Source organism: Pygoscelis adeliae, unplaced genomic scaffold (genome assembly GCF_000699105.1).
Source record: "Pygoscelis adeliae isolate BGI_AS28 unplaced genomic scaffold, ASM69910v1 Scaffold280, whole genome shotgun sequence".
Lineage (NCBI taxonomy): Eukaryota > Metazoa > Chordata > Aves > Sphenisciformes > Spheniscidae > Pygoscelis > Pygoscelis adeliae.
In genome coordinates this window covers 1,827,319-1,842,467 of record NW_008823944.1, presented here as the reverse complement: position 1 = coordinate 1,842,467, position 15,149 = coordinate 1,827,319, and the positions used below count along the sequence as shown (strand labels likewise).

Genomic DNA, 15,149 nt, shown 5'->3' with positions numbered 1-15,149 from the left:
ACAAAAGATTGGAGTGCATCTGTCTTCTTTCAAGTGCTAAAATAAGAACAGCTCAAATGCTGACACCTCTATTGGGAAGCACACAGGAAAAGACTGAGGGCATGGGAAGAAGAAGAAAGGTAAGTGTGAGATACAAGAAAAATGGTGGAATTAAAGAGAGAGCAAGAAAGAAAGAATGTGAACATGTCTGAGAACAAGCTATCATATGGAACAAACTAAATAAAACACAGTAGCCCTCATCCTCCTCCCAATTCACTTTTTTGTTTCAAAATAAGGTTAATAATAATAGCTATTTTTGGAAGAGGTAGAAACAATAAGGTAAATACTAATTTAACATTTTGTCATTTTACAATCTTTTTGCTACCACCATTTTTATTCATTTAAAGTAAGTCACAGGAGAAAGCATCCATCCTTGAAAGCCAGGCATTGTGGATGAAACGTAAGCTTGGAGAAGCCACAGAGACTCAATGTAAAGTGACTCACATCACTGTCATCAGTACTAAAATACAGTAAAGTTTTTCCGCAAAGAACAAATTTAATCCCAAAGGATTTGTGTCCAATGTTACTTATTTGCATCCCATCACAATAATCACGGATATTTTCCATGTGCCTAATGAAAGGGGCAAAAGAGAGCGTATGCCTTAAGCAATTCTGAGCTCCATGCGTACTGATTAATTAGCCATCAAACCAAAACACAATTAATTGTGATCTAGTGTTCACTATAGCCTGTACCTGGTTCCCGTTTTGTTCACTAGCAGTTTGTGCAAATATTAATATATTATTCACCTCTGTCACCCTTTTGTTGCATCGGCTACTTCCAGTTCAAGTTATTGGGAAGTCAAAGAATCAGGAAGAAGACAGACCAAGAGAACTGCATAAACTCCGCTCCTTCAGAAATCTAGCCAAAGAAATTATTTAGTGAAAGTAAAAGAAGAGGGCCAGTAAGACATGTGAGAAACAGAACAATTACAGATGTGTTAGTACCTGGAATCTAGTAGCCCATCCTTAAATAACAGTACCGGATACACTGGTATTTAAAATTATTAATAGTTCATTGGATATCCACAGCTGCTTTTTAATAATATTAAGAAAAGAATTGTTGTCTGCTATAAGATGACCATGAGGATGAGTGTGCATCCACAATCTACCTACATTGAGCATAAGGGCAAATACACACGACTACTCAAATAAAGATAATTCATTAGGCAAAGTACTGCTATAATATCCAGGATTATAGTTACAGAAATATTTTTTATAACTCTTAAAGTATTAGAATATCTGTAGGTTAATTCTAAAAATAGGAAGTTGTACTATTTGTTTGTATAATACATAAAATCCTGCAGTAGCATAAACAGCTTCTATACAATAAAAATACAATTAAGTACATTTACTGTATTCAAACCATTTAAAATCTCAAGCTACTCTATTTCCTAGTTCATTTTTAGGCTGCTTAGTATATTAAAGCACTGTTCACAGTAGCATCATAAAAGATTAAAAGAGGATGTTTTCATCTTTTGTAATAGAAAAAAAAGGAAGGAAATTTAATTTGTTTTCCCACTGTTTTTATCTTGTGCTTATTTCTATCAATCAAAGCAAGACAGCATGGTACTCAGTGACTTCTTAGCCATAACACTATCAGACACCATGAACAGACAATGGTGAGTGCAAGAACAACCTGATTTTCTGGGCAGATCCGGGAAGAGGAATAGCTGCTGTGTGCACACATATGAGAGAGAGATGCTTCCTTATTACTAGCAACAAATGCAGTTTAAGTTCTTTTTTTTTTTTTTTTTTTCCCCCACCACAGCCTAAACTTTGGAACAAGAAGAAAGAGACATTAAGAGACTTTTAAACACACTGAGTGTATCTATACCAAACACTAAAATCCATATTTAGGAAAATAAAAGGGTAGCTATATCTGCAGAAAAACTGACGCTTTAAAGCAAATTGACTAGTCTAAACCTTTTACAAACACATCACCTTTGTCCTAGTACAAATATACTTAGCTGGACAACAGTTTTGATAATGTTTTGGTATTCTTTTTTTTTTTTTTTTAAGTTTTTAATAATAATTTTAATGTTAAAATTCTTATTATTTTTGTCTCTAGTGTTTCGTTGGCTAAATCCATATTAAAGTAACCAGCATCATATAAAATTGGCACAAAAAAACGTAAGATTGTGTTCTACAACAAATACTCTCTAAGGATCTTCTAAATCTCCTAAGTGCTAGTCAAAGTAGTATTATAGTGAGAGCTAAGTTATTGTTAATTCCTAATGGAAAAAAATTAATTGAAACAGAAAGAACCCAGAACAGAGAATGTGTAGTTGTATCACCTCACAGAAGCAGAGCTGTGTTCAGTCAGGGCCACCAACAGTTTCAGAGCATACATTGGTACTGGGTCTGGAGCCATCAGAATGTCCTCATACCTGAAAGGGGGAAAAGAGGTAGCAACAGTGAAAAAAAAGTCAAGATATGCATGTTAAAAGGTTGATGTTAAAAATACATCATTTCCCATTTCCAAATTTATAACCACAATGGAAATACAATGCTGTTTGGAACCATACAAAGCAATAAACAAGACTTACTTAGAAACAGTATTTTAAAACCAGCATCAGATTAACTTTAAAAGCAGCATAAATAAAAGAACACAATATGTTTTAGAGAGAGATACACAATTATAAAATATGTAATTACATATATATATTTATAAAACACATACACGTTTTTATAAATAAAGATTATATTAAAATATATATCTATAAAAATTCTTTTTCTCTCTATGCATATGATTTATTTATTGATGCATATTATATATTTTTATGTATTAAAAAATCTAATCTTCAAGATGCAAGTAGAAACTGAGCCTCAAAATATTAGGCAGAAGATTTATTGGGTGCTCAGGAAGACCATCAACCAGCTTATATATGATTAAGCTCTATATTTTGTTTACATAGTGATTTTTCTCAAAATGAAATATTTTACTTACAGAACATGTGCTTTGAGATTTATGTTTTATTTCAAATTTTAAAAAACATTGCTTTAACTACAGCATACTTCCATTCTCCGAGTAATATGGAACAGAACAATACAAAAATACTTCAAAACAACGTTTATTGAGAGCTATAGCAGTGAAGATAAAACTACAAGAAAAACATCTATGAAACATTTCCAAATATCACCTCATGGAAACCTTGGTAACGGAAAACAGGCTGCTGAAAACCAAAATGGACTTTGCTGTTGCTGCTAACATTCCAGTAAAGCCCACCCAACAAACAGGACTATTTTTATTTTGTTTAAATCAAAATGTATCTGGAGGGCAATAGGATACAATGATAGAAGAGAGAAAGATGCAAGCATAAAAACCCCACAGACTCAGCCATGTCAAAACACTGTCTTTGAATACAAATAGTGCTACTCTAAACATGTGGAAGTAATAGAACTGGAAGCATAAATCTCTTTATTTGTAAAAGAAAAACCACGAAGAATTAATCAAGTACAAATGAAAGCATGATTTGTACGAAAATGTGGTAGGTTATCACATTTTGCGCAACAAAACACTTCCACTACATTTTTTTCCTTTTGGGTTCTGATGGGGGAAGGGGGCGGAATCAAGCAAATCACCAAGAATTTTACTTCACATCTTGAGATCCCAAGTGATGCCAGATCACTTCCCACCACCTGGGTGTTGGCATGTACCCTACTGTGCACTAGCTCTTCACTGGAATGAAGATCCCCTCTCCCCAAGCACCACACCTCAGCACTCTGATTTACACAGGAAGGAAATCTAGAAAGAGGCATGGTGCTTTCCGGCCAAGTCTCTGATCTGGACAACTCTAAGACAAGGAGGGTGAAGCACACCAGCTGTGCATTCTTGATGTAGCCTGTGGGAGCTCCTTCACAGGGGTTAACATTCCCACACAAGCATGCAGCCTATGGGCAATGTATCATGGCTACTACGTATTAGCTTGAATGTGCTACCGTAAAGTTGCAAACCACATATAATTAGGAATATAATCAATATATAATTATAATATATAATATATAATTATAATAATATATAATTATCAACATAAGTAGGAACATTAAGAATTAAATTAAAAAGAGCTATCCAGATAAAAAAAAATCTGGATATGTAACAGAAAGCATTTGCCTTGTATTCATTTTCTATAGCTGAAAGTTTCATTTTGTTTATGAAACGCTCAGGAAAATAACCTTTCAGTGAACTAAAATTAAATGACAATCTCATTCAATTTGATCAAAAACCTGTAAGGAAGTTAACTTTCTGATCTACAAATGCACAAATATTTAATGGAATTACCATTTTATTGATGATGCAGAAGATGAGAAAAAAGTGGCAACCACTGCATTCCTCCATTTATCTCAAAATGAAGACCATTAATATGTCATGCATAGTGACAACAATTCTATTTCCTGTGTCAGTTTTACATTTAAACAAATTAACTTGTAGAAGATATTTATAGGAATGAAATATATACACAAATGAGTACTATTATAGCCTTCCTTAAAAAGAACATCACACGTTAAACCCAGATGTCCCTCTCCCATATTCAACAGCTCTCAGTTCTTAAAAAGCTGAATGAAAAGGGGTGGAAGTACCCACTTCCCCACACAGACCACAGACTGCCCACAAACAAACTCTCTCTCCTCTCCTCTTTAGACTACCCTCCAGCTGAGTCACACTCTGTCCTATCCTTTGTCCAGCAACAGAAAGACTAAACCTCAGCAAACACCTCTTCAGCCTCCAAATACAGGCTCGTTGTCTCTTCACTTTCTATCTCAGAGTTTTCAAGTAACTCTTACTTCTTGGGATACGGCTTTATGTTATCTTCATGAGTAGGTTACATTGAATCTTAGACCTCCCTTCTCTCTAGATTTAGGCCAGACCCCTTTGTATTCAGATAAAGCTTCTTTTGAGAACTGTAGAGAGTGTATAAGGGTTCATTCCTACCTCCCATCAATATTTTCCTACCCATACATAGAACACTGCTGAACAAAACTTACCTTTCATGTCTTTTTTGACATCCAAAGCAGCTGCTTTTGTCTTTGCTTAGTTTCTTTTTGAGTCTTCTCCAAACTGAGTTTTGAGGCTTTCAAGTCAAAACTGAGTTTGAGTTTTCTTTTCTGCAGAAAATATTCAAACCCTCCTCCACTTTTTGTTTCTTCTGTGCCTTCTTGCATTGATTACATACTCCCCACAGGTGAACATATTTACTAGGGGTTGGCTCAAACCGCAGGTTCAAGTAATGTATTGAATATGCAGACACCAGTTAACTCTTTCTGAACCACTGGAAGATTTACATACTGCTTTACTATGCTCCTAAGCTAGAGTAAAATTTGTTTATACCAAGTTCCAATATATTCCAAATATCATAAACTTCAATAATTATTTTCTTGAGATAATCTCAAAGTGCTTTTCAAATACAAGTATCCTCATCTCTACTGGTGAGATAAAGGAACTGATTCAGGAACTACTTAAAGCCTGGAACCAAGATTATGAGCTACCGCAAGACTTTTTTTATACATCTACAATGCAATGCATGCAAAGATAGCACAGCAGAAGTCCCCAAAGTAGGATCATATTCAGTCTCAGACCAAAAAGCCCTGCCACTCAATTGAGCTAATTAGCTTGGAGACAGGAGTATACTGGCTGTTTTCCTTCTAGTTTGGAATTAGCATGACACTCCCATACACACAGTTCAATGAGAAACATTTTATAAGATGGGCATGTCTACAAAGGGCACGATTCAGAGCAAGGACAGAATTTGGTCTCGCTTGACTCCAGGTCTCTTCCCCTATGAAGAAAAGTATCTGACAGCTTTTAATAATGCATATACTCTATTTTTAAAATAACATTTTCAGTTTCCATTTTAATTCATAATAATAAATTCTATATTTCCCAGTGAAAAAAAATAGTGTGAAGAAAGGTATGAGAATAAGCTTCTCTATAGAGCTCTAAGATTTCCTTCCCACTCTCTCTCTCACAGGGAAAAGATTACACATCTTGCATGGACAGAACTTTGGTCCTCAAATTGTAAGAACATTAGTCAATTAGCAAGAGACAGTCTCATTCTTGGGGAAGGCACCGTTTCTGATCATAATCCAGCATCCATTCCTCCACCCCTCTGCCACTTATTTAATGTAGGGGTGGGGAACAATTTCCTCACTTAGGGCAGCTAAGTATTTATAATTATTAACTTTTGAGGACCTGTAAAATACACTGTAACATTATTAGAATAATGTGAAAGATAAATGATGACTCATCTTTATTGTACTCTTACTGTGTTCGTGCTTTCCTTCCCTCTACTCACAGATGTTATCAGCCCACAGTATGCATGTGCATAACACAGAGAGCTGTCTTTATGCTTACCTGCAAGTCATTTTGAAATGACAAGCCTCATTTGACCATAAACCATATAAATGAAGTTCTAGGCCACATCTGGCCCACAGGCTGTAGTTTCATGTACTCTGCTGTAGGGTTTTTCTGCTGCTTGGGGCAGCAGGAAAGGACAGCAATTTAGAGGCAATAATCCCTGGGTGGATCATGGAGAACTAATCCATCCTGTACTATTCCTTTTTAAAAGGTTATATGCCACTCCACGATTTCACAACATCTTACATGAGGGCACAATATCCAAAATAGACAAGATGTTGCTGTTAGAATGTTCTGACTTTATTAGCAGAACAAAGAGGGGTATTTAAATCACAAAGCTAGGGGAAACTTGTTTCACTCCAAGAGCAGCCAGAGGCACAGTATCAGAAATGAGTGTCACATAGAAGTTGTGTTTGTGTTGTATATGACAAAGTACTAAATAAACCTAGGAGGGAGATGTTGGGCAGAGAACTCTGGCAGCAGTTCATAGCTATTCCTCTTTTCGTTTTGCCATTTAAACATAAAAAGGGTAGTTAAAGCAAATATGCTGTCAAAATGGATTGAGTATCAAGTTATTCCCCATTACAGCAGCAATATTATACTTACTGAGGCAGCAATGAATCTCTAATGAGAGACAGAAGCTTGCTGTTTGAGTCGAGGCTCTCCCCTTTCTCCTCAGCCATGACCTCGTGGCTTAAAAGCAGTGATGTGGTTTCTGAGAGCAACCGCAAGCTGAAGAGTCTCCATTCCACTTGAAAATAAAGGTGCCAAGAATGTGACCACACTGAATTCTAATTAAAACAAAATGTGGAATTCATGGAAAATGTAGTTGATGTGGCCATATACTTACCATTCTGACTGTGGACCAAAGAAACTAGTGGTGGGAGGATACAGTCTTCAACCTAAAACAGAGAATTAGAAAGATCTGGCTTAGATTATTCACAGGGGAAAAAATAGAACAGAGATACACTATCATCTATATTTATTCCAATGCTACAGCCCTTAATCAAAGAGATGAATAATCATGGAAATTCATCCATAATCACACTTAGAAAGCCACCAAGTTCACTCTTCTCTGGTAAGCTGTCATAAAGTTACAGACAGTAATGTACTTTTATATAGAAAAAAACAGTAACTTTGGTATAATTCATTGAGAATGAATTTTAATGTAAAATACAGAATTCAGTGCAGATGTAAGATATTAAGAAAAAAGAGTATTAGAATATCTATTAATCCGGATGCTTTAATCCATAAACTAATCATCGAATAGAGTTCAGAAGAAACATCCTTCTAAAACAAACCTACATAGAACTAAAATACATCAGTAAAGATGTACTACCTCTAATGAAATATTCTTAAGCTTAGTAGAGAGTCTTGATAAAATTTTAACTTCTTCCATTCTGGTAATACACAGTCTTCCATTAAAATTTAAATTTACAGACTTAAGACTTGAAATATGAAAAAAAAAAAAAATCCAGCCAACTCTTTATTGTCCATGAGTGTATTGTTACAGATTAATCATCTGTCACAGGACTAGTCAGCTTAGTTCCATCTGAAATCAACTTATGGTAAACTAGGCTATAACTCAGTTTTATATATCTAATATTACAAAAATAGTGTATTATTAGTATATTAGCGATTCATTCCTAAGCCATTGGTAAAATATAATTTATTTAGACAGGACATGCTTTGGTTTTGGGGAGAGAATGGATGGACAGCCCTGCAATTTTTAAGTATGCATCATGGATACACAGCTTGTCCTTGGGATTTATTTATACAAACAAAATTACTGCGTAGGTTCTCACTACTCCGTGGACAGGATTTGGTGTAGCAAGACTGCGTTATAATCCTCCATGTGTTTTCTTTTAGCGATTAATGCTAGAAGATAGAATTTCTCTAGATTTATGCAGCTACTATTAAGAAACATCTATAGAAGCTGAAAGTATCTATGAAAAGGGGTCATTAAATGAAGTTAGCCTCTAGTCAGCAAGAACTATTTCATTAGTTCAAGAACTAATCAACAACTATTTCATTGTTAGTTGGTTGTCTCTGTTAAATGAATCTCTGACATTAAGGGATTCATTTAGTCTAGCTTTTTTTCACTTCTGAAAAAACTACCAAAACATGCCTTTGTTTCATACTTTCAATAAAAGAGGTAAAGGACTCTGCTTGAGGTATGGAAGTCAAACTACTCTTGCAAGTACAAATAGTCTTTATGCCTATATAGATAATGCTATATATCATAGATGTAGTGACTTTTGTAACTTTTCATAATTTCGAAATATTTCACGGACTTTTCAGTTAATATGCAATAAGATAAATAATAGAACTACATTGCACTCCAACAACTCCATTAGTGCAGGTTTGTAAACTGATCTACAAATGGTAATATATCAGTTATAATATACCTGTGAAGTAGGATTAAAAAAAAATTCAGTCCAAAAAAACAGTTCAACCTACTGCAATGCTTCTCAAATGAAGAGGCACATTTAAGTGGTAAATTAAAGGTGTGAGACAGAAAAGAGGCAAAAAAGCAGCTCCTGATTGTCTGAAGCAACGTAGGGACTTATAATATTATGAATCACTCAGCAGCAGCATTGACTCAGACTGATACCGATTAAGATGGCAGTATACAGCAGTTTGATGCAACTTCGATTTCTAAAACTTCCAATCTTAGAATCATAGAATCATAGAATCATTAAGGTTGGAAGAGACCTCCAAGATCATCGAGTCCAACCATCAACCCAACAACACCATGCCCACTAAACCATGTCCCTAAGCGCCTCATCTACCCGTCTTTTAAATACTTCCAGGGATGGTGACTCAACCACTTCCCTGGGCAGCCTGTTCCAATGTTTAACTACTCTTTCAGTAAAGAAATTTTTCCTCACGTCCAATTTATTTTCACTTTCATCTAGTATTAACAGTAGTCTTTCCACATTAGCGAATGTAGTTAAGCCAGTCATAAGTCTTTTCTAAGATAAACATATTTTAAACCGTCATTGTAAAGAAGATTCTTTAGGTCTTAAATAATCATAGTAGCTTTTTCTGACCTTTTTCTAACACGAACCTCAATTTTGGCAAGCAAACTGTTTAGAATGGAATTCTCCATAGCAGGTCTTTGCTTCATGTCAGTTCAGTGTGGTGGGGAGATTAACTAAATGAAGCACTAATCCTATAGAAAATTATTTTGTGATGTAAAAGCATATCAGAATGCACATGCTGAAGGGAGAAGCAAGTATTAAATTGTACATGAACCTTAAAGCAGATACTTCCTAACTCTGCAACCCTCATCTTCTCTCCATGCCATTTGGGTCACTGTTTTTTTACTAATGTGTACACAAATCTGTAAACAAGATATGAACTAAGGAAGTAATAATTGAGGTCAAATAAACTGAAGTGTAATAGTACATGAAATATTTTTAATAAATTCTCCAGTGAATTCCACAAGTTTCTGTAAGTTACGTATACAGAAGCATGGTATTAGTATTGGGGCATTTTTTAGAGAGATTGAAACAAAATAGAAGAATTCTCAAACAAGGATTCATTTTTTCTTCTTTTAAATGACTGCTGACATCTACGTAGAATCAAATCTCCATATATGCATGAAGGTATTCAGATATTTTTATTGTTTCAGTCTTTATCACTAAAATTGCTTACAAAAAAAAAGTGGGAACTATTCTCTTTAAGCCTAAACAGACTAGATAGTTTAAATATAATCATAGTGATATCTGGGTTTCTACCATCTTCTAAATAGCCTGATACCCAGTTCATGATAAATCCCTAACTGCACAAAGCCACCATTTTATAATTCTGTAATGATGGCAATTCAAAGGCTATGCTGCCACAACTGTGCTGTTATCAGAACCCAAAATAGCAATGAAATACTAGAAACTTCCATACACACTACATTCACATCTCCCAGCTATAATACATATGTACAGGACCAAAAAAAAAAAAAAAGTAGCTCAAACCTGATAATCCTGTTTCTGACAATTGGAAAGGAGTAGAAAAAGAGTAGGAGAAATAGACCAAGCATAAAGCACAACTCTAGCTTCTAGTAAAGTAACTCTTGAGTTAAGAAACTTCCTAAGCTGATGCTGTATGTGTATTTTTGCATTTAATAATGCTTACTAGTCTTTTCTCCCATATATTTGTCCAATACTGGTTTAAATGTATTTGTACTTTTAGCATGTGCAATACCTATGGCACTGAATTCCACACTTCAACTATGCCTTATGAAAAGGCACTTCCTTGTTTATTTTAAAGCAGCTAACTTGATACCCATGAATTCTTATTTTATGAAAACCATGAATAATTATTACCAATTCATCTTTCTCACGCCATTCATAATTTTATACTCTCAAGCCTTTTGTGTCCAAGCTGAAGTTCTTAACTACTCAGTCCCTCCTTGCATCATCGAGCTGTACTTTTTCTCGTTAAGCTTGATTCCCTTTGAGAGTGAATGACCACCACTACATTCAGCATTCAAAGCTTGAGGGCACCACGGACTTACCATGGCATAGTGATGTTTTCTGCTTTTTTGTCTGATCTTTTACCAGTCATTTCTAATAATCTAGTTGTCTTTCTGATTACTGCTGAGCATAAAGCTATCATTTTCATAGAAAAATGATGCTAAAAGATCTCCAGAACAGTTACAAGTAGTTTAGAGCCTGACACTGCATATGCATAGTTGGAATGATTTTTCCCCATCTGCATCGCTGGACATTTATCAGTATTGAATTGCAGGTCATTTTATTGTCCTTTCACTCAGTATCTTGAAAGCTTCTGCAACTCTTCTGTTGGTTTTAATTTTCACTACTGTGAATAATTTAGTGTCAGCTGTCAGTTCTGTCACCTCCCCTATTCGTTCCCTTTTCTGGATTAGTTATAAATAGCACATGTTGCAACACAGATCTTTGTAAGGCACCATTCTTAATATACCTAAATTTTTTAAAACTGATCTCTATTCTCTACTTAGTAAATTTTAACTAGTTAGAAGTTGATCTGTCAGAGGGTAAGAGGAAAGGGCCACTGATGGATTGGAAGAGTCTTTGGTGCATGACATTGTCAAAAACATTTTGGAAATCCAAGTATACTGTCTAAAACCAGAATATCTGTCTCCATAATGTTCACTAATTTCTGCAAGGAAAACTGTATTGGTGAGGCATGAGCACCCAGCAAAAGCTGTACTCGCTTTTCTACAGTATTTTACTACTTACAAAAATCAGATCTTTTGAAAACAAAATTTTTATAGAAAATCTTCTGTGAAGTCTGTATGTTACTTTAACCCTCAAAAGAGAAAGAGAGACAAGCCACAGTTTCAGAGTAGTTAAGTATTCACCAGCTACTAGAAGGGGCTTGAAGGAGAAAACTGTACTTTCAGTCTTTCTCTGCTTGTCTTCACTGTTCAGGAGATGTCAGACACAAGGCCTGCACCCTAAATATATGTGCCTGCTTTGTTAGAAACAAACAAACACTGCCTCAGCTTTACTTAACCTCACCAAGCAAAGTCCAAGCTCCACAAGTACCCACTAAAAAGCAGTTATAACACTGCAAGGGCTCACAGTGGAAGGATCCAATACACTAAATCCCTATCTAGGAGGAGGTACCCCCTAAGAATGATGACAGAGAACTAAACTTCCATTCACTTGTGCTAGTCAGCAAGGATGAATTCAACTATTCAACATATACATGCAACCATCATGTATTAATGAACTAGCACATAACCAAACTTACCCGTTATCCCCTACCACTTAGGCTATGTTTATATGGATAGTTTAACCCTCTTCTCAAGGCCACGGAACTTACCTTAATATGGTTAACATTACCGACCTAAAAACAATCTCTCTCTTGATTAAAACTGAGTTTCAGAGCTCTTCAAATCAGTGCATAGGGCCACAGTCTTGACATTTGGTGTTACACTGGGTGGCCAGAAAAAGTAAGCAGGCTTAAAGCCTGGTCCAGCAGCATTTGTGAACCATGCAGTTCTCAAGTGAAAATGAGAGCCAGGAATTAAACTTACATAAAGAAACTACGCTATCCATTCCATGCAGCTATTGTAACCAAACTTGCAAGTGACTAAGCCCATTACTTTACTTCCAGAGATTTTTCTAGAGGTATCTGGTTCTTTTTAGTGTGCATATGTTTAACTTACAACTACTGACAAATATCTTCTCCTTATCCACTACTCAAAGCAGAACATACCAAAGCAAAGATCATCAGCTCCCAACCCCCTTTTTTTCCAGTCACATGTAAGATCCACAACATCCAACATCACCTTGACATTTATTCTCATTAAAATTCCACATACAAAGTTATTGCTGAAAGTGACCATGGAATTAAGATCATGCTGCCTTCAAACTTCTTGAAGCATTTGCTGGAGGCACAGCATGCTCCTCAATGTTTTAATATTGCCAGTAATCTCTCAGAATGTAATAGAAAAACTAATCTAATGCATGTTAGAATGAATTGGGGAGAAGGATGATGTTTCTGTAATTTTTTTTGAAAAGTCTTCACAACTTCAGAATCTTCATTGAGATTTTTTTTTCCTTACTTCTGGGAAGAGACAGCACTGATTGACTGACTCAGTATGTTAATTAGTACAGAACTGGTTTCACAAAAAATGCTCATGTCATGTGGACTAGATTAATGGACAGAAAGCCACATGGGGTGTAGAATTTTAATCTACTTGAAAAGGGAAAGTGATTGAAGAAATGCTGTACAATATGTTCATATAGTCATACCCTACACTGACAAAATTAAGGTGTCAGTGGTTAGAGCAGAACAGCCTGTGGATGAAGAACACCAGCGATGCTGAATCAAGAAAAGACTAAGATGAGCAGAAAAAAGCACTTGCAGAAGTTTCTAACCCTTGTGTTGTCATCTTTGGTGAAAATCACAACTCTTATACTGTCAACCAGTAGATTTCCATGTCATACTGCTTTTCCCTTGACTTCCCATCAAGCAACTCATCATGTTCGGGGTGCTTTTATTTTAGCCTGATTTTTAAAAATAAGTTTTAAAACCTTGAGGAGAAGAATCACTGCTGACAACTATTGCCTCAACCAGAGATGAACTCTCATGCTTCGGGTAAAAGATCATCTGTGCAGTATACAGATCATTTTTGGGAGCTAGTTAGAGTATAGAAAGGACTCCCACAGGGACTGCCTGCCATCATGAACCTCATCACTGCTCAAAGTGCTCTGAATTAGCATATGTCCCTTTTTCAGGCAAATAAATATACTTAACAGAGAAAAGAAAAATGCAAATGATACAGTCAGCACAGAATTCTTCCGGTTAGTTATATCTAAGCCTTTACCAAAATTTGAAAATAAATATTGTTGTAACACTTATCTGAATTTAATAAACATTTTTCCATTTAGGTATGTGGAGGAAACAGGCAGTTGGATTTGTGTCAGTTTAAGAAACCAGGGTTTATATTCCACTCCAGTCCATAGAGACTCTTCTTGATGGCCTTCATCATCATATTTGTATACCTGGAAATCTACAGTTTTGTCAAGACTTGCTGAGTCACACTTACTGTTAGCCTTTACTTTATATCTTGTAAAAATGCACACAAATGCATGCAAAATGAAATTACTGCTCACTACTGGCTTTCATTTTAGCAGTTTCAATTAATTTCCCTTGACTTTATCACACTTAGCAGTGTCACCCAGTCCCCACAGAAATGAATCTCCTCAATAACTGACTTCAGGTTGACGGCAATCAGAAATTTTATCACCAAAAAAAAAAATCAATGTATTCAATTTTTTTTGTTCAAGGTACAAATACAAAAGCAAATCAAACATGAACTAAAACCCAGAACAAACAATTCTTTTCTTCTCAAAGTGGAAAATTGAGGTTGCAGAGAGAAGTCCAGAAGCGATCAAAAGGGACTTCAGGGCACTGGGGTGACTGGTTGAAGGATCAGGAGCACAGGTAGTGTTTTCCTCCATCCCTACAGCGGCAGGGAAGAATACTGAAAGGAACAAGAAAACACACCTGATCAACACGTGGCTTAGGGGCTGGTGCCATCGGCGGAATTTTGGCTTTTTTGATTATGGGGAGGTTTACACGGCACTGGGCCTGCTGGTGACAGATGGAGTTCAGCTGTCTCACAGGGGGAAAAGGATTCTCGCTCATGAATTGGCGGGGCTCATTGAGAGGGCTTTAAACTAGGTTCAAAGGGGGAAGGGGATAAAACCAGGCTCACTAGAGATGAGCCTAGGGGTGGCATGCCAATGCTGGGGGTGAAATCGATAGCCCAGCTCAAGTGCATCTACACCAATGCACGCAGCATGGGCAGCAAACAGGAGGAGCTGGAAGCCATTGTGCAGCGGGAGAGATATGACTTAGTCACCATGACAGAGACATGGTGGGGTGACTCTCACAATTGGAGTGCTGCAATGGATGGCTATAAACTCTTCAGAAGGGACAGGTGAGGAAGGAGAAGTGGTGGGGTGGCTCTGTATGTTAGGGAGTGTTTCGATTGTCTAGAGCTCAACAATTGTGATGATGATACGGTTGAGTGTTTATGGGTAAGGATGAGGAGGAAGGCCAACGAGGCAGATATCCTGCTGGGAGTCTGTTATAGACCACCCAACCAGGATGAAGAGGCCGATGAAGCATTCTACAAGCAGCTGGCAGAAGTCTCTCAATCGCTGGCCCTTGTTCTCGTGGGGGACTTCAACTTCCCGGACATCTGCTGGAAATACAACACGGCAGAGAGGAAGCAGTCTAGGAGGTTCCTGGAGTG

The 15,149-nt window shown here is 36.4% G+C and overlaps 1 protein-coding gene across 1 annotated transcript in view; it reads right to left on the bottom strand.

Annotated features, from left to right (window-relative positions):
- Positions 1 to 15,149, bottom strand: part of ULK4 (unc-51 like kinase 4) — a 247,806-nt gene that overhangs the window by 139,417 nt on the left and 93,240 nt on the right. Inside the window, 3 exon segments of the mRNA XM_009321252.1 lie at positions 2,334 to 2,426; positions 6,998 to 7,142; positions 7,242 to 7,293. Of these exon segments, the coding sequence (XP_009319527.1) occupies positions 2,334 to 2,426; positions 6,998 to 7,142; positions 7,242 to 7,293 (290 nt within the window).